This window comes from Pungitius pungitius, chromosome 3 (assembly GCF_949316345.1).
Source record: "Pungitius pungitius chromosome 3, fPunPun2.1, whole genome shotgun sequence".
In the NCBI taxonomy this organism is placed as follows: Eukaryota; Metazoa; Chordata; class Actinopteri; order Perciformes; family Gasterosteidae; genus Pungitius; species Pungitius pungitius.
Window position 1 is genome coordinate 11,290,776 of NC_084902.1, and position 22,504 is coordinate 11,313,279.

At 46.0% G+C, this 22,504-nt stretch overlaps 1 protein-coding gene across 1 annotated transcript; it reads left to right on the plus strand.

Moving 5' to 3' along the window:
- Nucleotides 1-80: 80 nt before the first annotated feature.
- On the plus strand, nt 81-21,459 carry arhgap32a (Rho GTPase activating protein 32a). Its single transcript, XM_037460068.2, is given in 24 exon segments — nt 81-491; nt 5,409-5,522; nt 6,495-6,600; nt 7,395-7,486; nt 7,751-7,835; nt 11,814-11,900; nt 12,000-12,137; nt 12,255-12,347; nt 12,621-12,743; nt 12,887-12,964; nt 13,957-14,038; nt 14,301-14,450; nt 14,744-14,846; nt 15,278-15,422; nt 15,776-15,858; nt 16,146-16,253; nt 16,393-16,538; nt 16,622-16,835; nt 16,983-17,131; nt 17,282-17,356; nt 17,455-17,927; nt 17,929-17,979; nt 17,981-18,125; nt 18,293-21,459. Coding segments are annotated over 23 exon segments (5,046 nt in total). The 5' UTR covers nt 81-491; nt 5,409-5,433; the 3' UTR covers nt 20,524-21,459.
- The last annotated feature ends 1,045 nt before the right edge of the window (nt 21,460-22,504 follow it).

Consider the following 22,504-nt stretch of genomic DNA (forward strand, 5'->3'; position numbering starts at 1 on the left):
ATATTAGGAGGAAGAGATTTGCACACCAGGTTACACTCCTCTCACTGTTACCACCCAGCCTACACTGCGCTTATGTAATTCATTACCTAACAACCACACAACTTGCCAGATGGGGCTCCCAGGGCGGCTGAACATCATCAAAAAAAAGGTGGGGGTGTAGGCGGGTGGGGGAGATATACTCTCTCGCCTGCTTTATATTCCGGTCCTTGACATTGAAAAGGTCCGGGAACCCCTGGGGCTGAAACATCGGAGGCGCGGGCACGAGAGAAGAAGTTGCGCGTGCTCCCGCTGGCAGGCGCAGACTCACAGCAGCCGGCCGCCCGCGGCTCCCCGGAATGACTCCTGATATCACATCTACCTCAGACCTACGGCCCAAAACCCGTGCGGGGGTCCGAGTAGAGCGCGTGTGCAGTGCGATGCTGACAGCATGTTTCCTCGTCGAGAAGCGGAGCGCCGTGCGCCATAGAGGAGGCAGCGGAGCGGCGCGGCAGGTAGGCTGCTCCGACCGGGGATCGATCCGCGGGCGGCTTTTAATCGGCTAGACGATCGACGTTAGGTCGGTTAAAGGATCGTGCGAGTGCGCGCCCGCCCGCGCGCGCGTGTATGTGCGTGTGTGTGTGTGTGTGTGAGAGTGAGAGAGAGAGAGAGGGGAGAGTGTAGCCTACGTGCGTCCGTGGCTAAACGAGGCTGACCAGTGATCGGCCGGGCCCAACAGGTCAAAGTACACTGGTGTGCGCGCGCGTGTATGTGAAGGTTTGACAACATAATGCTGAAACGTTAAATGTGTTTAAAGCAATCCTTTAAGCGATTTGTAGACTTGATTCTTTGGACGATGTAATCCAGACAATACATGGCGGATTAATCATGAAAGTAAATCATCGTGAGTTCTGCACAGTGTAGTGAACCCCGTATAAACCCATCCGCAACATTTGGGTTTGAGGCTTTTGTGCTTTAGGAAATACTTTGGACCTTTTGATAGAATAAACCACTACTCATTAAATAAAACAAATGATCTGTGGAGGAATTCTTTAAGAAATGTAGTTTTGTGTGGAGGATAAATGTATGCGTTTTATATTGTGCTGAAATAAGTAGCCAATTAGAATTGACAGTTTATTCTTGAAACAAATTCTCTAACTTAACAGTTTTCAGCATGATTTTCCTTTTTGTATGTGATTATAAACATACATGCTATTTAACGACATTATCTTGGGTTTTAGGATATTTTTATGCATGTGTTTGAGTGTGCTGGGACAGTATACTATATCTACTATTTTGTACCTATGCACCAGGATTGTATTGCATTCCATTTGGCAGGTGTCTGTAATCACATTGTGGGAGTTTCTGTCACACATTTTACGTTAACCAACCAGCAGCATATACTGGCATTCCTAAAATATTAGTTTCACTCAGTAAATTGTCTCCTTGAAACAGAGAGGGCTCGTACTGCACTGTGAGGCTTAGGTGACGGATTGACTTGTTGATTAAATATTTGTGCCTTGGTTGTCTGCAACCTAATCGCCCAGCTGCTCAGCCGGCTCTCCGCCCTTCATCTGTGACTCTGATGGTTGCACGACAAAGATTGAGCCATGACACCGACTCAGTGTGAGATGAACTAAAGTTAATCTCACGCTAGAAGACGATTATAGGATCATATGACTCCGCTCTTTGCCCACTTCCTCCTCCTCTGACAAAACGTGACGTGAGCGACAAAAGCTCCAGTAAAGACGGTTGATTTGAAAAATAGATAATGCTAATGTTCTGCATTGGGTCTAAATGAGAGAGCAGCAGCACACACCTGCTGTCTGTCTGAGGGGATGCTGTCATTGCCTAAACCAGGTGGCCTAATGATGATGATGATGATGATGCTGATGATGTTCGTGGTGATGATGTGTCAAAGCTCGTAGTCAAAAGTCCCTCTAAATCTTTATTTTTCCTCGTCGTGCTAACTCATCCTCAGTCGTTAGGAGCTACGAGTCACGATGGAAGGGACGAGAGAGAGATTACCATGGCAACTACGGGCCCCTCTCTGCCGCTTCTGTCTCTCTCTCTCTCTTGTATTTACTGCATTCAAAAGCGCAGAATGAGAGCATGCAACCAACTTTCCTTGGCCCTGTCACATCCTCTGAAGGAGACGACGTTTGTACTGAGTTTCCTATCTACATCAAAATCAAGACCACGTTGTGGATTAGCAACTGTCTGTAGAGCTTTATGATGTCTCTCGGCTAATGGTTTTCCAGCTCGTGACAGTGCTCATCTATATGTTGTCAGCTAAAAAAACGTAAATATTGTATTTGCAGTCACTAGGACTTCCATAGAAAGGATTATGTTTCTCTGCATCTGTTTAAATAAGCACTTTGCTAATAAAGGTTCACAGCTTACTGCCTCATCCCACTAGTGGCCACAACATGCCGGGTTTGACTAATTAGTTATAGTTGCACAAAAACTAGTTGCCCGCAGACGTGGTTGAACACTTTAATGTAGAGAAATATCTGCCTTTTACATGGATTTGCACTGCTCAGTTGTGCAAGTCCATTCAACAGAGATAATGACAGATCGGCCTTACTATTACTCAACTCAATATCAGACTTTACCACAACACCCGCCCTGATTAGCTACCTAATCCTTTTTACTATGATTTTGTTTCTTTGTGTGTGTCAATCACAGCCCATCTTATGGCTGCTACACCACCTGTTAGGTCACTACAATTACTACCTAATATCCATATAAGAGCTGCATTAACATTCTATTATTATTCCCCCTCCGCTTTACTTTCTTCATCCTCTAATATGTGAAGAAATAGCCGTGACTCACTTAAATGCATCTGCTGCGTTTTTTTAGCTGCAAATCCGTGGGCAGCCGTTCTTCCTGTCGGCACACTCGCTGATACCGGTTTCATAAACGGTGTGCAAGATTGTGTGGGCTGCCCTATTTATTCTTGAAAAACGCCATGTAGGCCATCACATACCAGGGCAACATCCATCTGTGCTGCTCCAGTGTCCTCACATGAGAACACGTCTCCCTTTCAGTGTGACAGGTAGTTAGGCTTCTTTATTGTTGTACACAGACTTCATTTTGCTTTGACTGATGGAGAACGACTGATTTTACATTCGTTGATTCTATGTTTTTTAACATTAAACCTGTGGGGGGGGGGGGGTTGTGTGGCTCCTGGATTGACATTGTCCTATTTGTCTCACCTATAATGCAGCACTAATTGTCAGTAGGTAACCATTTTCTCTGCCATGGACAGCGGCACTTGCAGCACAAGATCTTTACTTATATTCACCAATGTGACAGCCTTGTCTTTTTATAGCTCCATCTATTTGGGGCATTTCCAAAATAGTCTCATAAAGACACTCAATTGTTAAAATGCCGTCTCTCCCCGGGTCTTTCAGATGTAAACAAAAGCCCACCGCTCTTCTCGCCCCTGCAGGCAGCTAGCCGGGCTCCTCCTGCAAAGTAGAGTACAACATGTTCCTTCCCTTGAAAACACTCACTGATGTCTGACGCGGTACAATCACCAAGGCCGGCCATCGCACAGTGTACCATGCAACATTTCTGTTATATGCATCATGGAATGCATAATGCCCCGAGGAATCTCTGCCCACTTAGCACCACATTGTCAAAATATTGAAGACAAGATAAAGATATTCCTGATTATGTGGTTGGCTGTGTAGTTGAGATTTGTTTTGCGTGGTTTTAGGAGCTGACTAAAATGCTCGCTCATATTACTTTGCGAACCACCGCCGCCTCTCCCAAGTGACCTCTGTGAAAACAGCACTTGATGTTATCTCTCATCATCCAATAGTTGTCCCTCTATATAAAACGTTGGCTCTCCTCTGGCAAGGTTATGGTGCTCGGAGAAGGGACACAGGCCGAGACGTGGATAGAGTAGAGTCCGATCCAGCATGTACTGCTGCCTGGCGTGAAGTCAGCCAACAGCAACCCAGTCAGGCTACGAGGAGCTGGTGAGAAACTGGTAATGCAGCGGCAGCCCGGACGGAGGAATTTACACCTTCCTTCAAACATTTTTCATGGAAGAGCTAAAAAAAAATAACGGAGGGCTTTTTTATTCATGATGTGTCAGGACAGGTGAAAAAGAGGATTGTTTTTGCGCCTGGATCCTCTGAAGTGATTGTTTAACACGAAGCACCCGCATGTGTTTGGGAACGAGTTCTGGGAAGACTGCTGGTATTACATGAGGAAGTTTGACTTCATCAGGGCATTTTTTCTGTTTGTTTACAGTATATAAAGACACAAGCAGTACTAGTAGACTAAAGAGTGCGAGTGATGGGGGCTGACCCATCCGTCTCATCCATTGAATATGTTCAAAGCAAATGAAGAATAGCAGAACCATTTTGTCAGTGTAACATATAAGAACGTTTTTTTTAATTTTATCTTAAGAGCGTTGGTAATATGGCCCGAGTGTCAGTTGAATGCACCATTTGAGCTGTGGAAACCCGAGGAGTAAGCATGTTATCTCTTGCTATGGGTGCTTCCAGTTCCTTCCCACTGTCCAAGCACCTGCAGGTTAGGCATGTTGTTCTGTGTGACACACTGGCAACATGCTCAGGGTGCACTCTGATCAATGTGAGCCTGAGCTGGAGCACCATATAAGATTTAAGTTTTATATTATCTAATATATTATCTAAAGAAAGGGACAGATTAAGTCACAATGCATGACCCACCTTTGTTGACATCATATTTTTGTTGTGCTTATTCGCATAAGGCCTCTCATCAGTTTATGTAAAACCAGTCAGCAGACAGTGCACCTGTGTTTTTTGAGCATTGCTATGTTTAAACCCAAATGCTTCTTAATTTTGCTAGAGTGCCAAAACAAACATGGACTCATTTCTGGATTATTCCATTTGTTTGGAGGCATTTGATGTGGCCCAAAAAAAGAGTAACAAAAACATTCATTAACTGAGGACATATTAACTTGTGATTGATGATGCATTACCTTGTTTGAAAATTACCCATAACCCCCCCCACCTCCCCCCCCCCCCACACACACACACACACACATACCAATACAATCTAGTGAACAAAAGTCAAAAGCTTGAATTCATCATGTAATGACATGACATGAACTGAAGCTGCTATGACAGTGTCAGTACTTTGCTAAAAAGAAACTGATGTTCTCATAAAACCTTCTTATGAATTTGCAACCGGACTGGCATTATCTCTGAAGCAGCTCCCCCGGCGCTGTAGTATGATGTCATTGTAGATTACAGTCTGGGCTCTTTGCATCGTTGCCTTGAGAGTCACACACGCCGCAGCCTCGGGCGGGTTGTCATCTGGCGTCTTCGTTGCGCTGGAGTCTTCCACCCATCCTCGCACATTCCTCTATTCCCCCCCCCGCGCGCCCACCCTCACTCTGTCCTTTCCCTTCCCCGCACGTGTCTCTACAGCGGTCTGTTGCAGTCAGGCAGCATCATGGAGGCTGGATGTGTGGTTGCCGCGGTGATTGAGAATGCTGCTTCAGGACCCCATTGTCAACGCGGAAGTGAAAACGTCCTTGAGGGGTGAGAAACTATTTTTCTCCATTTTATTTTAAACGAACGGAATTGTGTGATTTCTTTCTCCAAGATCAATGTTTTTTTTAATGTATGTTGTGATTTTTGTATGAGATTGATTGAGATGTATGAGATTGATTGAGATTTGCTTCCTGTTGCTGCCTTTTTGGTCATTCTCAATAGAAAAGTAAAAACACAATAACAGCCATAAAGAAGATTGTGTAAATGTGTTGGCCTGTGAATGCAGATGAATACACTTGGTAGAATTGTGATGGTGAGCCTTAAACATGACTCTGTTTTCAGAGAGACAAATACTGGAAAACGTTTCCTGTGTAAAGCCCCCATAGGCCCAGAGATTACTGTATATCACCGTGTATTTACATTATGTTTATGCAATTAGCTCGGTCACTCTGTTTCACATAAAGGACCCTGTGTGTCTGTGTCCTCATTTCATCCCGCTAAATCCCTGTGACAAATTCAAGGCCTGTCTTCTCCTCTTTTTGTTGCTCATGAAAGTTGACCTGAATAGAGACACCCTCCAATCCCAAATACATCGAGTCACATTTCAAATTAAGCTTTTGTCAAGCACTCCCTGGTGGGTTAATTTTTCTTTATGGATGTCTGAATAGCTGAGCTATGCTTTCCTGAGCACATACAAAAGACACTGTTTTTTTTTACCTTTCCGTTGTGTTCCCATTGATATCGGATTGAAAATATGGTAATTCTCCAATGTTTCTTTAAATCAGTTTTTAAGAACTAATACATTTGTATGTTGTCCATTCTGGTGCAATGGCATTCTGTGAGTCCAAGCCCCATGATGTGAAATCATCTCCCTCACTTGCTCCCCCTTGTGCTTAAAAAAAACAAAAACCCTCTAAGAATCATCTTTGAAAAGCCCAGACTACATGGATACAAGCAGTATGTCATGTCACCTTTCTTGCATTTTCATCCATACATGACATTTCCTTTCTGTTTCTGCAGGGATGTCCAACCATCTAGTGACCTGGACAAAGACGAAGCCTTACCTCAAGCCACCTACAACAATCCTCCGGGAGAGAAGCAGCAACATGAGACATCCACTGCCATGGTACACGCCCCCACAACTCTGACTCATCACTCATACAAAAAAAAAACACGCAATAAACATGTCGCCCTTATTCTTCCACGAGCACTGCGTTGGTTGTGAATGTGATTCACACCATGATGTCACCACAGCATGAGGTCATGTCGCACTCTTGTCATTTGTCAAAGTGAAAAGAGTGGGAACAGGTGTAGAAGTGGATTCAATCATATCACCTTTTGAGAGGGAGGGGGCGTGTCAGAGGAGTTATTACATAAAGGTGCTATGACAATGTTGTAGCAGACAAGTGACAATATAAATAAATATCCTCCATCATCTGCATGGGTGACTAATCGTTCCGTTTTAATAATCAAAGTCTCTGTCAAGTGTTACATACATACAGTTTTTCAATTGTACTAATTTTGTTTTCCTGCATATGTCTTTCTTAATATGCATCATCCTGCACAATTGTCACAAGTCCACAAACGTGTGTTGAGATTAAATCATCTACAAATAATGACATGACCTGACATAATTTAGCATAGCTAGATTAAGCATGACATAACATATTGGTAATCTAATGAAACAACTGTAGCATAATTTAGCATTGAATAACAATAGCCTAATACATATAACAAACATAACATCATAAAACACAAGATTAGCATAATATAATATACACTGTGACATTGTCATAAGGTATCATGCTATATGCATAATGTTCCTCAACTCAACACTTACATGATTGACTCTGTGCATTAAGATGATCTTGAGTGTATTCACCTCTCCGCTCGTTGACGTGTGCTTCCTCTGTTGTCCAGGTGAGGAGTGATGACATCACAGAGCTCCCGGCCGAGCCCCTCCTGCGTTCCTGCGTCAGCACAGCCAGCATGAAGGTCAAGAACGTGAAGAAGTAGGTGCTCCCTGTGACAGTGGCGGTGCTATTATGGGCTGTATAAAAACAGGGCTCTTATTTAGGCCAGTGAAATGAGGACCTCTAAAATGATGTGCGCAGACAGACAAGTCGGCCAGCTGGGTCTCTAACCCTGTTCCCTCACATTCATAGACCTTTTTCCTCTTTGGCTTTGCTTTGATTTCCTCTCCATCACAGTGTTAGTGTTTTGAATACTGATGAGGGCCTCTTGTGCTGTGTTTTTTTTATTCTTCTTCTTTTTAGGCTGACATTCCCTAAAGGTCACTTCCCCAGGTTGGCAGAGTGTGCCCATTTCCACTATGAGACTGTTGACTTCGGCACTGTACAGGTGAGACCTTAAAATACGTGAAGCGACTTCTACAGCAGAGAGTTGCTATGTTTAGTAATTATGTCTTTGCCTCAACAGCCATTTTGGCTTTTGGTCAATTGCTCCTGAAATCCTTGAAATGCAATGTGGCATCAAATCAACATACTTGTTTCTCTTTTCTGGTCTTGATTGCAATGCCATTCTTTTTCCATGCCACATCACAGTGGTTGGTGTAGAATAAACATTTGTTCAGAACGTTACTGCACTGTGACATATTTTATTAGTCCTATTCTTATTAAAGCCATGATCCGATTCCGGCAGTGTGTTAATCCCTTGCATTACAGTATATTACTGTCAGAATCGTCTGACCTGTAAATCTGTGATCCAGACTTACTACTTTGACTTAAGCACATGTCAATCAGCAAGTAAATGCGACACAGAAGTTTACTTGAATTGGTTTGTAGGATTGGTACATTTTGACAGTCAAAATCTGTTCTGATAAACAAGGTGTGAGAAAATTTGGTCACAATTAAATGTAGGTAATATTGTTCCCCCTAATTTGACCATTAAGTATGGGTACAAATATTTATAATACCTTGCATACATTAATTATAATTCAAAATTGTTTTAATTAAAAATGTTGACCATTAGGAATTGTTAGCATGCTAGGGGAACATAGTAGGGGTTTAAACTGCTTAACATCAGCATGCGACATGGTCTTTAGCTCAAAGCATTACTGAGCCCCACAGTGTTAATAGCATGCCTGTAGACTGTACACTGTAAACATTTAGAGGAAATCTGCACGTTGCAACATTAGCTGCAGACATGATTTTAACATCCTGTTGTCACAGTAGGAAATCATAGATACAACGACTCTTACCAGCCAGCAAATGGTTGAAACAAATAGGCTAAGAAGTATATTTCATTTTTAAGTATATTTGGAGCAGTAATAATGAGAAGCAATGAAGCAATAGCGGTTGCTCAGTTGTGTGGAAGCGGCTGTTAGCCGCCTGGTTGAGCTCGGTGCAGTTCAGTTTGGTTACCGGCAGAGAGCAGCAGTCGTCAACACAAAAAGAGTGCATGCACATCTGTTGGGATGAATATCTAGTGGACTACAGTGCGTCTCTGACCAGTCTTAATTCCCAGGATGCATTGCCTCTCTGTTGGATAAACATCCTGCTGTTGTTGCCATGATGTGATGGCTCCATCAGCAGAGTGCAGGCAAGTGTGGCATCACCACAGTTTGACCTTGAAAAGCTCCACAGGGAGAAGAAAACCCGAGCTCAGCCGGAAAAGATATTCCAGTGTGGGGAGACACTGAAAGCCGCCAGCGTGCACACTCATATGCACATACACACATGCACATGCACATACAATAACATAATCTGATTTATCCTACATTAATAATATTAATGATGATAATATGATAATCATTCATATTTTTATCAGCTTAATCTGTGAAACAAGTCTTTGTTCTCGCTGTATCTCCAATGATGCATTTCAGGTCTCTTGTACCATAATCACAGAATAACTCAAGGACAGCAGACTGCTTCTGTCTGTAGACAGAGTCTGCAGCCTGCCTCTGTCTGCAGCCTGCCTCTTTTGCAGCCTGTCTCTATTTGCAGCCTGCCTCTATCTGCAGCCTGCCTCTGTCTGCAGCCTGCCTCTGTCTGCAGTCTGTCTCTATTTGCAGCCTGTCTCTATCTGCAGTCTGTCTCTATCTGCAGCCTGTCTCTGTCTGCAGTCTGTCTCTATTTGCAGTCTGTCTCTATCTGCAGCCTGTCTCTATCTGCAGTCTGTCTCTATCTGCAGCCTGCCTCTGTCTGCAGTCTGTCTCTATTTGCAGCCTGCCTCTGTCTGCAGTCTGTCTCTATTTGCAGCCTGCCTCTGTCTGCAGTCTGTCTATATTTGCAGCCTGTCTCTATCTGCAGTCTGTCTCTATCTGCAGCCTGCCTCTGTCTGCAGTCTGTCTCTATTTGCAGCCTGCCTCTGTCTGCAGCCTGTCTCTATCTGCAGCCTGCCTCTATCTGCAGCCTGCCTCTTTGTGCAGCCTGCCTCTATCTGCAGCCTGCCTCTGTCTGCAGCTTGCCTCTGTCTGCAGCCTGCCTCTTTGTGCAGCCTGCCTCTGTCGGCAGCCTGCCTCTATTTGCAGCCTGCCTCTATCTACAGCCTGCCTCTGTCTGTAGCCTGCCTCTATTTGCAGCCTGTTTCTGTCTGCAGCCTGCCTCTATTTGCAGCCTGCCTCTCTCTGCAGCCTGCCTCTATCTGAATCCTGCCTCTGTCGGCAGCCTGCCTCTGTCTGCAGCTTGCCCGACTGATTTCTCTCCAGATTACCTCAAATCTCGTTTTGAGACTGGAATGAATGTGAATGGTTTTGAAATGAAGAAGGGTTGTCTATCTATGTTGTGCAGCTCCGCCTCTGTATGATGGATGAGCTTGTGCATCTGTCTGTGCCAGTTGAGCCCATTTACCGCCCCCCCCCCCCCCATCCCATTGTCACTGGAGAAAGGAGAGCGGTTAAGAGAGGGGGGAGGGGGACAGAGGCAGAGTAGGGGAGAGGGAGGGGGGTCGGGGGGGGGGGGGGGGGGGGACTAAGGCAGGAGGAGAAGGAGGAGGGAGCGGTGGTGTACAAGACATAGGGGGAAGCATCCTCTTCTTCCGAATTTTTGCTTTGAATAGAGCAGTGTTAGAATGAGCTTTTCACGTTAGGCAGCAGGGGACGGCAAACAGGCAGGGAAAGGAGCCGCGTCTGAACTCTGCTGCCAAGGTTTTAGCTAGTTTGAGGAGCTTACTGAGGTCCAGGACGAGGGCTGAACCCAAACAAAGAGCCACTTCCTCCAGCTGTGGATGGATGCCTTAGTGGCAGGTAACCTGAATGTTTGGATGTGTATGTATTTTGTTTGACTTCTGGATCTGGAATTTGGGGAATATATCAATTTGTGCAGGTTTTATTTTTGCACAAAGGGTTGACATCTGAGGTATGTTAGCATGCTTTATTTTGTAAGGGGCAGTCAAGAATGTGTTAGCATCATAGTGATGACATGATCCTCAGACATGCTTCCTCGGGAAACTTTTAGTTTGTCTCTCTTTTGTTTAATAATATTTTTTTATCCACCTGGTTTCATCAGAAAAGGATCATGTTTTTGTGTAATTGTATGTATGACAACAATGCTTTCCATCATGCATTCGGCCTCCTGACCCTCACCATGTCTAAATCAGGCTCTCCCTTCAGGGCTGTTATTTCAGACAAATCCTCGCCGTGTATCAAAGCTCTTCATCATGACTTATTCAAGAACAAATCTCTCATCTGCATCCTTTTTAACGTTGGTTGTCTGTTTCTGTAACTAGGTCGCTATGTGTTGTGTAACAGAGGATCTGGATGACTAGCTATCTGTTAAAAATAACCAAAACTTTCCTTGTTTTCAGCCTTTGAAGTGACCTCTACTGATGTAATGTCTATCGATGTATTCCCAAAGTGCTGCAAGGCTTTCATCTTGTCTGTTTCGGGGCATAGCGAAGATTCGTTAGCGAAGACATTTTTGCTAAATCTACCTCTGAGCGCTGATACTTTCACAGTTTATCTATTATATATTTCACACTGCAGGATTTATGGTCAAGTGAGAATATGAATCAATGCTATGTTAGGGTTAGAAGAAATACACTTCACTCATTTCTCAAATAGACTTGAAGACTCTATATCAAAGATGTTTTTTAGTGAAAGATCCTTCAAAAAAAGAAATGTCTTAACGTACATCTTTTTTGTAGGAAATACTCCTGTAATTCAATGTTACTCTGGTTTTGACGGTTTTTATATTCCAACCCATAGCTAAGTATAAAAGCTCTTTTACTATTTAATGACAAACTGTAGTTTGGGCATAATGTTCTTCTTGTATTCCAGGTCACATACAGAGAGGTTGTTGTATTACATGCATCCATTATTCAGAATGTGGGCTCCTCTTAATATTGGCTTCTCTGTCTATAATCTTTCTTCTCTCGCAGCTGGCCTTTGCAGAGGGGCAGAGTGAAGGACCAAAGGCTGGTCTGGACTCGAAAGAGCTGGTCTTCCTGGTCCAGATCACATGCCAGGTAACAATACTGGCTACATTCTGAAAATGAAGTATATGGTTTAATATCAAACAGTTTTTGCCCTCAATCTTACAACATTTTCTGTCTCTCTTTTGTCAGGTTCGAAACTGGCTGGTAAAGAGATCCTATGAAGACTTCCGGCTGCTGGACAAATACTTGCACCTGTGTATCTATGACCGCCGGTACTCCCAGCTCATCGAGCTGCCCCGATACGACACAGTAAAGGACACTGTTGAGGTACCAAAGAGCTACAACTCTTGCATCTGTGATCTGTCCGCTGTGTTGCATGATGTGTGGAATATTACTCTTAAATTGTCAGACTTTACATAATCCCAATCTTGTGTTTGCATTCAGTCAGTGACCAAGATGCTGGCCACTTACCTGTCCCGCTTCTCCGCCATCGCTGACAACAAGATCAACTGTGGTCCGGTGCTAACATGGATGGAGGTATCCTCTCATCTGCTGTTTCCTTACCACCTATATTGATTCTCTAGAACAAAATGACACCATCAATTGAATTCGATATAAAACATTCACTATTAAAAAGTAGGCCCCGTTCTGTTGCTTGAGATCAATTCAAATGACATTGTTACTTTAAACCAATAAAAAACATTTTTATTGAAATAAACCACACCCAGCAGCTTCTTCCTGCTTCCAGTCTTTGAGCTAAGGTTTGCCAACAAGTCTGATGGTTGCTAATGACCTTATTTTATTTTCCAGATTGACAACAAGGGGAACCATCTTCTGGTGTCTGAGGAATCCTCGATCAATGTCCCGGCCATTGCTGCTGCCCACGTCACCAAACGTTACACAGCACAGGCCTCAGACGAGTTGACCTTTGAGGTATCATATTTATTTTTGCAACTTTGAGCCCAGTTTATTTCACTTTCAAGCTTTAATATGCACATTTGTGATCCCATCACAACGGCTTTTTTAATCAGCTGAGCTCCGACTTTGTCCTCAACTTCCCACTGTTTGTGACCCAGGTGGGGGACATTGTGTCAGTCATCGACATGCCTCCCAAAGAAGACACAGGCTGGTGGAGAGGGAAACACGGCTTTCAGGTAAATCATCCGCTGGGCCTTACTCAGACTCAACAGGGCTTGTACAAAATGGCAGGTGGCCTTGGCCTTTGGTTGCCATCACTGTAGCCCACTTTTTAACACACAAAAACCAGTAGAGGAAATAGCAAAAAGAAAAAAAAAAGAAAAAGAAAAAAGCATACATTTGCATATTTGTTGCATCAGTGAAATTTGAATATATGGCTGTTACAGTATGAACCTGAACTCCCTGCACCTGACAATACTGGACCTGCGCTTGTGCGTTTAATCACGTTCACACGACTTTTACAGACAATGACAAAGCAAATAATGCTGTTTGACCATGGAGTGAAAAGTTTGCTTTTGCCATTAACGTCACATACGGATTTGCAAATAGATTTAACTGAAAAAGAACCAGATGAACCTGAATGGAGAACAAAAATTTGACTTGTTAAAGGAAAAATACATACCAGGGTCCTTGAGCTGGACACAAATGTATACTGAAAAGTTTGTACAGGCTGAATTAAGAAACTGCATAGTATCTTGATCAGTTTTTTTTTTAAATATTTTGGTGAGTAAAAGTGTTGAGCCCTGAGTGAAGAGTGGAACGTTGGTCTATTTGAATATTTTTCTGTTTTCCAAGAAGAGAAAAGAGAGGTCTTTTGATATCGAAATATAAGAAGAAAGATACATTAATCATCAACACAGTGTCTAAGTAAAGTAAAACAGTCCTTCATCCAAATTACATTGTTTTCAAGTCCTTCATCCTCAGGGAATGTGTATCTTTAAATTTGAGTAAAAATCATCCAGTTTGTTATTGCCGTTGAGCGGCATCCTAACATGTTTTGCACATTAAGAATGCAAAGCCTGAGGCTGCATGAACCCTCATGCTTACTGACCCATTTCTGCACCATCACCTGACTGCAGTCTGCCACAGCATTAAACACACTCACTGGTCCTGTTAAACTTCAGAGTGTATCAACAGCCCCGTCTCACGCTCTTCTCTGCCCCTGCAGGTTGGTTTCTTCCCCTGCGACTGCGTTGAGCTGATAAATGACAAGATTCCCTCCAGTGTTCAAAGCTCGGTGCCCAAGCCAGGTACTCTTCAGTGCGTTTCCGTCATTCTGCCCGATGATTTATTTCACACTCGCTCCCAGGGGCGATTTTTAAGTGGCTGGAGGTTTTGTTTGTGGGTAGAGTTCTGCCTGAAACCTGCAGAAAGGTCACACCTTGAGGAATATTCATTTCAATGTTGTTTTTCATGTTTATCTTTCTTTAATGTAAAGGACGTTGTGCTGCATTTTTTTTTGGTATAAAATGATCCTCACAAATAAATTGTTTTATGGTTATCTTTGATCAGTGTGTAAGAAGCATGGGAAGCTTGTGACGTTCCTGAGGACTTTCATGAAGTCTAGACCACCACCTCAGAAGCTGCGGCAGCGCGGTATCCTCAAAGAGAGAGTGTTTGGCTGCGACCTGGGGGAATACCTCCACAACTCAGGACACGAGGGTAAAATATTTCCACAATGGCTTCTCCCATCTCTCATTGTGTAATTCTTACCTGGTTTGCGGTTCACACTTTTCAAACCGCAAATACCCGAAGAAAGGATTACCCAGTGAATCAGCCGTATAAAGGGATTTGTGATGCTTTGCTGCGATGTTTGATGTGAAGTGAGTCGGTGGTGTGGTGTGGATAACCAGCTATCGAGTTGTGCTTTTGCTTAGTAGGTTGTTGCAGATTTGCCAAAAGCTGCGTGTCTCTATGGTAGGATGGCCTCACCTGACACCCACTTTCTCCTGTAGTCCCGCAGGTTGTTAAGAGCTGTGCTGACTTCATAGAGAACCACGGAGTCGTGGATGGGATCTACAGACTGTCCGGGATCTCCTCCAACATCCAGAAACTGAGGTTCATGCTCTTTTCGCTCATTGTCTTGATGATAAATTTCACCCGAATATAAATAATATATCAATGAAATAGCTGTAACAATGCTGACTCTCCAAATGTGGGTTTTGAGCTGCTTCTTCTGAAACCTATAAAATGCAATTTGATTCAAGCTGTGCAGCTTTGAATGGCTGTAATGATTATCTCATCTATTCCATGTTAGCCGGGAGCAATTCATGAAGCAAACACTCATTAGCAGATAAATCGGCTCATAATCTGCTGTTGTGTGTGGGCAAAAAAAAGGGAATTTATCTTGCATTGATAAAATTGTTGACCTATTTAAAGATAATGATGGAGTGCAGCATAGTCTTGTTTTGTTTGCGTATCAAATTTAAGATTTCTAAATGTTCTGCTTGTTTTTGTGTTGTCATTTTCTTCTTCCCGTCCCCGCCTAGGCATGAGTTTGACTCCGAACAGGTCCCCGACCTGAGCAGGGACGTCTTCAGACAGGACATCCACTCAGTGGGCTCCCTCTGCAAGCTGTACTTCAGAGAGCTGCCCAACCCTCTGCTCACCTACCAGCTCTACGACAGATTCTCCGTAAGGAACAGAGCTGTGGAACTGGGCCAGGGACTTGTGCTGCACATTGATATGGGGATGGAAGCAGCTGAACATTTGCTTTTACTCAGAGACGATCAAAGAACCTGAGAAACAAATGTACAAATTGCCAGCCCAGTTTTACATGCCGTTCAAAAATGGGGTCATTGCATTATGCAGAGCTTTCTAGGAACAGCGGGGGATGAGGACGCTTAAACAGAATAGCAGATTAAGTCAGAACACTGGCTGCTCTGAATAGAAAAGGGGAAAAAAAGAGAGTAGCACTGTGTAGGCAACTCCCTCCGCAGTGATTATGAGCCCCTCTGTGACGTGTGCGTTATCTTCTGTCTTCACAGGAGGCCGTGTCTGCAGCCACAGATGAGGAGAGGCTGGTCAAAATCCACAATGTCATCCAGCAGCTTCCTCCTCCACACTACAGGTCATGTTCAAAGCTCACTGTTGCAACCTGGTGGCCGGAAGTGGGTTTAAAAAAATATATATTTCTAAGAAAGGCAGTGTTGCATGAGAACAAGTCAAGGCCGTGATGCTTACGCTAGTAATGTGTAGAAAACCATGTGAAACTCTGCTTTGAATTATTTAAATATTATTCAAACCACGCCTCAGTGCAGCATAACATTGCTGCTGTACATGGGCCTTTTTAACTTTTGAAACATTTTGACAGGGAGAACATACATATTGATTATATTAAATATTCTTTACTTGCAGGACTCTGGAGTACCTCATGAGGCACCTCTCTCACCTGGCCACCTTCAGCCCCATTACTAACATGCACACCAAAAACATAGCTATCGTCTGGGCGCCCAACCTTCTCAGGTGACTTTTTGACTATTATTGCCGACTGATTCATTGGGCCCCAACGTTCCTTCTGGTGTATCTGTGACAGTGAACTGGGGCATGCCTCTGTGGGCCAGGGCTCTGAAATAGGTTGTGCCGTTCTGTGACGGTGTTTCAGGTCCAGACAGATTGAGTCGGCCTGTTTTAGCGGCACGGCGGCGTTCATGGAGGTGCGTATCCAGTCGGTGGTGGTGGAGTTCATCCTCAACAACACGGAGGCTCTCTTCAGTGCTAAACTCAACGCCATCATACGTGAAAGCGCAGGTTGGTCGGAAGGGGGGGCCCAGATCGACGCGCGGCATCTGTTGTGGAGATAACGACCTTCTCTAAATCATCTTCATCTTCAGGTAACAACACTTCATCCAGACCCAAGTCCCTGCTGGTCTGCTCCCCATCCACAAAGTTACTGTCTCTAGAGGAGGCTCAAGCTCGCACTCAGGCTCAGCTGGGCTCGCCGGCCACCACGCCCTGCCTCACCCAAAGTGACTACATCGAGGTTGGAGAGGGACCCGGAGCTCTGCTCGGCAAGTTCCACACAGTCATCGAGCTCCCGATGGAGAGGTAGTTGTAGGGACCGCCTCCTCCTGTTTATTGATTCAATTCATTGTTCCACATCGTGGGGATGCAAAAACATATCAGCATTTCTTGATTTCCAAAAGTCCCGAAAAACTGAGATAATGTTCTGATGATGATTTTTTTTCCTCCTAGCGGAAAGCGGCCTCCGACTAAAGTTAAGAAGTCTCCTGTGGGGAACTGGCTCTCCTTTTTCCACCTGGGGAAGTCCCACTCTGTGTCCAAGCGTAAACTGAAGCGACACCCCAGCGAGCCTAACGAGATCAAGAGCATTGCACTGCCAGGTTAGAGCCCTTCTGCTGCTACACACGCACAACACACAGGGCCGCCCGTGCCTCGTTGAACAAGTCAATTTATTCAACAATCTTGACCGCGCGGTGCGTTGAAATGTCCTTTTTAGAGGCAGTGTGTATTAAGTCTGAAAATATCTGCAGGTGGAAGAGGAGATAGCGGCACGTTGCGCTCCACCAAAAGTGAGGAGTCTCTCACTTCTTTGCATAATGTACAAGGTAATTACTCATGCACACTAACAGGGATTTGTAATATCTGTGTTTCTGTGATCACAGATGATTCAGTCTAAATATGTATTTACTTTTCTGCATCCCAGGGGAGCCCCCGAGTTACCGCCCCCGCAGACCTCGTTCGACTAGTGAGGCTGTTTCTGGAGTCCACAGAGAGAACGCACACATCCCCAGAACCAGAACCCACCCACTGAACAGGAGTCAAAGTGGTTCCGATGGGGTCACGGCGGCGTGCATTTCGCCCCCGCACCAGGACGACGATCTCGATCTTTGCGCGCCAGCTGAAGGCATCTACAGTTTGGACTTTGACCCCATGTCGTTTCAGTGCAGCCCTGCCTCAGCGACGCCTGGGCTCCAACGCAACCGAGATGGAAGCCAATGGCGAAAGAACGCGGGCTGTTGTAATGAATCGGAGCCCATCTCCTCTGCTAACAACATCATCGGATTCCAATCTCCAGATATCAGCCCTGTTCTCGGTAAAGGTGGGAAGACGGTTGCCTCCGAGCAGCTATCTCTTAAGCTCAGAAAGAAATTGTTTAAGATGCAGACAGACGTTGCTGAATGAATCAGCCTCTAATCCACCTCTTCCTCTTCCTCTTCCTTCTTCTTGTCCCCCCAGCAGGGAAGTGTGACGCTCCACTGGCAGATGGGAAGGAGCCAAGAGCGCCATACCGACGCTGCAGCCCACTCAGCACAGCGAGCCACGGCTCAGCCCTGACCGACCTCACTCAGTCTGCACAGAACCTGCCCGATCCAGGTCAGTACCACTCCTCATGCCGTTTGCTGTTTAGAGTGGGTATCTAATTAAATCTTAAAGCAATCTGTAGTTTCTTATGAAAGCTTTTGTGTCTTGTCCCATCACGTCTTACCATAGCTTTGTTTGTCTTGTCATACTGTAGCGTTGTTTGTCTTATCCCTCCCCAGGAACAGATAGACTTATGAGTTCAGTGTCTGTTCTCCCTCCTCACCCTCCCTCGACGAGTGCTGCACGCAAGTTGGCGTTGGCTCTGGCCGAATCCGCCCTCCAGGCCAGCACTGGCTCCCAGAGAAGAAGCGATGTCCCATCGCAGCCCCCCCAGAGGCCGGAGGCTCCCCCCGGCCAGGACAGACCGCCCCGGCCCTCTGTTCTCGATCTTAAAGTGTACCCCCAGGAGTACTGCGGCCCTTACCCCTCGGCAGTTCCCCAGTGGCCGGCATCCACGCACAGCCCCGTGGAGAGCCACGGCCGCCCCCATCCTCTCCGTTTCCTGCCGGCCCACCTCGCCTCTGAGCCGCTGCAGGTCATCGACGGAAAGGGGAGCGCGGGCAACTTCCCCCCGTACGTCAGCCCGCTCAGGTCCGGCAGCTGGGGCGGAGGCAGCGGGAGGAGGAGGAACTGCAGGGAGGAGACGGAACTCGCCACTCAAGCAGAGCCCACGTATCAGAGCGTCGGGGTGTCGACGCCCGCCCAACCCGCCTGCGCCGCTCCGAGCCCGTCGACTTCTCCCGTGTACGCGAACTCTGGCTCTATCAATGCATTCAATTTCCGCGCCGTTCTGGCGGAGACGTCCATGCCGGGCTCAATCGAGGAGGTCATTCCACGTCCACCGCAGCCCTCCTCAACCCACCGCTACAGCCCGGAAGACGACACGCCTCTCGGCATGGCTGAGGACGTCTACGGCAATCATCATCGCCGCCATCGGCCGCCTCAAACAGGACGGGTGCCCGCTCCTCACTGCCCTCGGCCCGATGCTCTGCCACATCTCGCTTTGGGGCCAAAAAACGTGCACAGAGAGTCTTCCGACGGCCGCTTCAGCACTTTAGGGATGAGGCGACCTCTGTCGCCTCCATACGAATGTTACAACAGAGACGAGCGCCTCGTCAGTGGCTGCCACAGGCAACCAGGCCAGTGGCAGAGGTCTGGAGACGTAGTGATGGGGCACCCGGCCATCCGCAGGGCTCGCTCCTTCCACGCCCCTCAGATGAGTCGCTATCAGCTGGCAGAGACGGAAGCCCCGCCCCCCGACACCATGTTTTATGTCGAGCAGACGTCGAGCCGGGAAGCGCCCCGCCACAGGCTGATCCAGAGCGGCGTTTACCCCGTCCGGCAGCAGTTCGAGAAGACGCGCGCCGACCACAGTCACAGCCCGTGTTCTGACATAAACCCTGCAGATGGTTCCCGTTGTTACGGAGACCCTCGCTGGCAAAGCGCCATCCGGCAGAGTCAGTCTTACACCGTGCGATCCACGAGGGGCAGCGCACCGTCGGATTACTATAACTACTCCCCACGCCGCGTCCCTCCTCCGAACAGAGAGCTTTACATGGAAAGCAGGGACACCGTCGTCTACGAGGCGAGAGACGCAGACGTTTTTGAGAGGGCCTTGTATCAACCTGTCATATCCAGACGTAAAAACGCATGTGCAGCCGTGTCTCCTTATGACAGCCCTGTCTCGTCGACTGACACAAGAAACCGAGACATAATGCACACAAGAAGCAAGTCGGACCCCGGGGACGCCTTCCTCCTCTCCGCTAACCGGGCGGAAAGCAAAAACGCCGCGGAGGCGACTTCCCCGAGGTCCCAGGAGAGCGACCCTGGAGTCGTCAGGCCGCAGTACGGTTACCGGCCAAATGCGGAGACGGGTCCGTCCAGGCGGATTCAGATCAACGAGACCTCCTCGCGGCAGCAGCCCCCGCTGCGCAAAGTCCCCTCTCTTCCAGAAAGGGGCTGTCCGAACATCGAGGAGCAGAGCACCAGAAGCCACGGACAGGTCCGCGACCAGGGTCCATTCCCGATGCCCGACGCCGCCAACAGCTACTGTGTGGTGAAACCCGGCATCCTCAGGAGGCCGGGGAGGTCGCAGAGCACCAGAGAAAGCCGTCACTACTACCACCACCCGGCCAAATCCCCGCTGGATCCCGAACATCTGGGATCCTTTTGCACCCAATCCAACAGGAGGACGCAGAGCACTAAAGTCCGAGCCACGCAATACGACCACAAGGAGGGGTATTACGCAGCGCCCCGACTTAAACCCACAAGATCCGTTAAAGCCGTTGCTGGGTATTCGCCTGGCCAGGGCTGCATGTCTCCCCGCGGGCACGGCCTGCTGTCCGAGGCTCTGGCTCAGGAGGCTTTCTACCACGCCGTGCTGAGATCAGAGGCCGGGGTTTACGACTGATTGTTACCACTGGTTTTTATCCGATGCCACATATCGGGGCCAAAGGAGAACAGCACTTTATCCTCTTCAAGGCCAACAGACTGTTGTGTTTGTCAGAAGCTGCGCCGCGTGAGGCTGCTGCTCGGGATCCTAATGTCGCCATCACTGGGAGATTCACATTTTGCTACAGCTTTTGAGGGAGCTCAAAGGGAAAAAGTATGCAGATAGTGTCTTAAATGAATTTGAGAGAGTGAGAGGGAGAGTGAAATGATGGCTCATATATTTTATTAAATGTCTAAGAGATGCCAAGCTAAAGAATCTGGTTTTATTCATATGATTTCAGTAAAGGAAAGTGTTGATTTGAAATGTATTATATTTGTATAAATAACACTCTGCTAATGTGGCCAACGTACTGTACATTTTGTTTTCTATTCTAGTCTGCTCAGACATGAACAAGCACTTTTGAGGATATCAGTGTATGAAACACATTGTCTTAATATGGTGTACATGAAGCCTCTTGATATACAGTATATATTTTTTTCTGTAATAAACGGCTTGCTCTGAATCGTTAAATACTAAATTAGCCCTTTTGAGGGGGAGTTTCTAACTTTTCCTTGAACACACAGTGTAGAATGCAATCTTAAAATAACAATGAGTGCTATGATGTTGGTCAAAGCTACCGTGCTATGAAATATGCTACACATACAGTAAATGCTAATTAGCTAATTCCGTTACGTTAAAGAGAAAATGTATTTTGTATGGCATCGTGGTGTTGTCACAAAAATGAATTCCTTTTCTCTTTCAGAGAACTTTTAACAATGTGGTGTTTTACATACAATATAATGTTGTTTTAAAGAGGCTGTTTGAAATCCAAACATGTACACGAGCAAATTGTGTTAAAGACATGCTTTATTTAATGTGCGCCCTTAAAAAAGAAATAAAGCCATCTTATCAGTGTTGAGTGTGTTGGACTCGTTTATCATGGGGGGGGATTTGACAAACTGTTGAAAACATCTGAAACAAAAAGCGGAACCCGACTCATCCTCTTGCTTTTTTATCACACACTTTCTCAAATGCAAGTAAGTAAATTAATGACGTCTAATCTCACCAAGAATATCCATTGCAGCTTGTTTTAGCTCTCGTCTCACTGCAGTAACTATGCTCAGAAACTCACTTAGAAAATAAAACGGGGGGATTAAGGTCCTGGTTGAAAAATTAAAAAAGCGTTACTATTTTAATCATCTCGCCAACCGAATTTCAGGTTGTGTAAACTGCCCATTTCAACAACACGTGCATTCCCACGTTCGCATCGACTCACCACCAGGTGGCACTGTAGCACTGCAGAAGGTTCGAGGTTCCCACTGCGTTTTGGGGAGAGAAACATACTTCGATCTGTCAGGCACTTCATATCTTTACCAAAACCTTCCAGAGCATCCTGACTATTTTAGCGATCCTTCTGCTTTTTAGAGGTTTTAATGAGAACCACCGGGAATTGTAAACATTTATTGAGAATGAGAGATCCCTCCAGTGGACCACGGTGGTGCCCTCGGCAGGGATGACTTGCATTGAAAGCGAATGGAAGGCTACTCCTCATACACCATGAGCCTGTTGCTTTAGAAGGCCCATGCCATCGCCGTTTAAAACGGGTCTGAGTGGCTGCAGGATAATCAGGACAAATCCTCCAAGGTTGTCCAATGCGCCTTGGGAATTTTTGCTTTGTTAGAAATTATTAAAGTGCCCACCCACTCCCGCCCCAGATCAAAACAGCCTCCCATTCACATCTGACTGAAAGGCTTGGTCTGTGGTGAAAACCATTTAGAGAGCCTGTGGACTCAAAGCAATGTCTCCTGGCAGCTCTGCATTGCTCCTGGAGCAGTGAGCCATTGTTTATTCATCGGCACATTGGCATTCAAAGTGCATCCTCACTGTTCTCTCTCATAACCAACAAGTTGCAATTTTTATGCATGTGAAGGTTGAAGGCAAATTATTTATGGAAGACTGG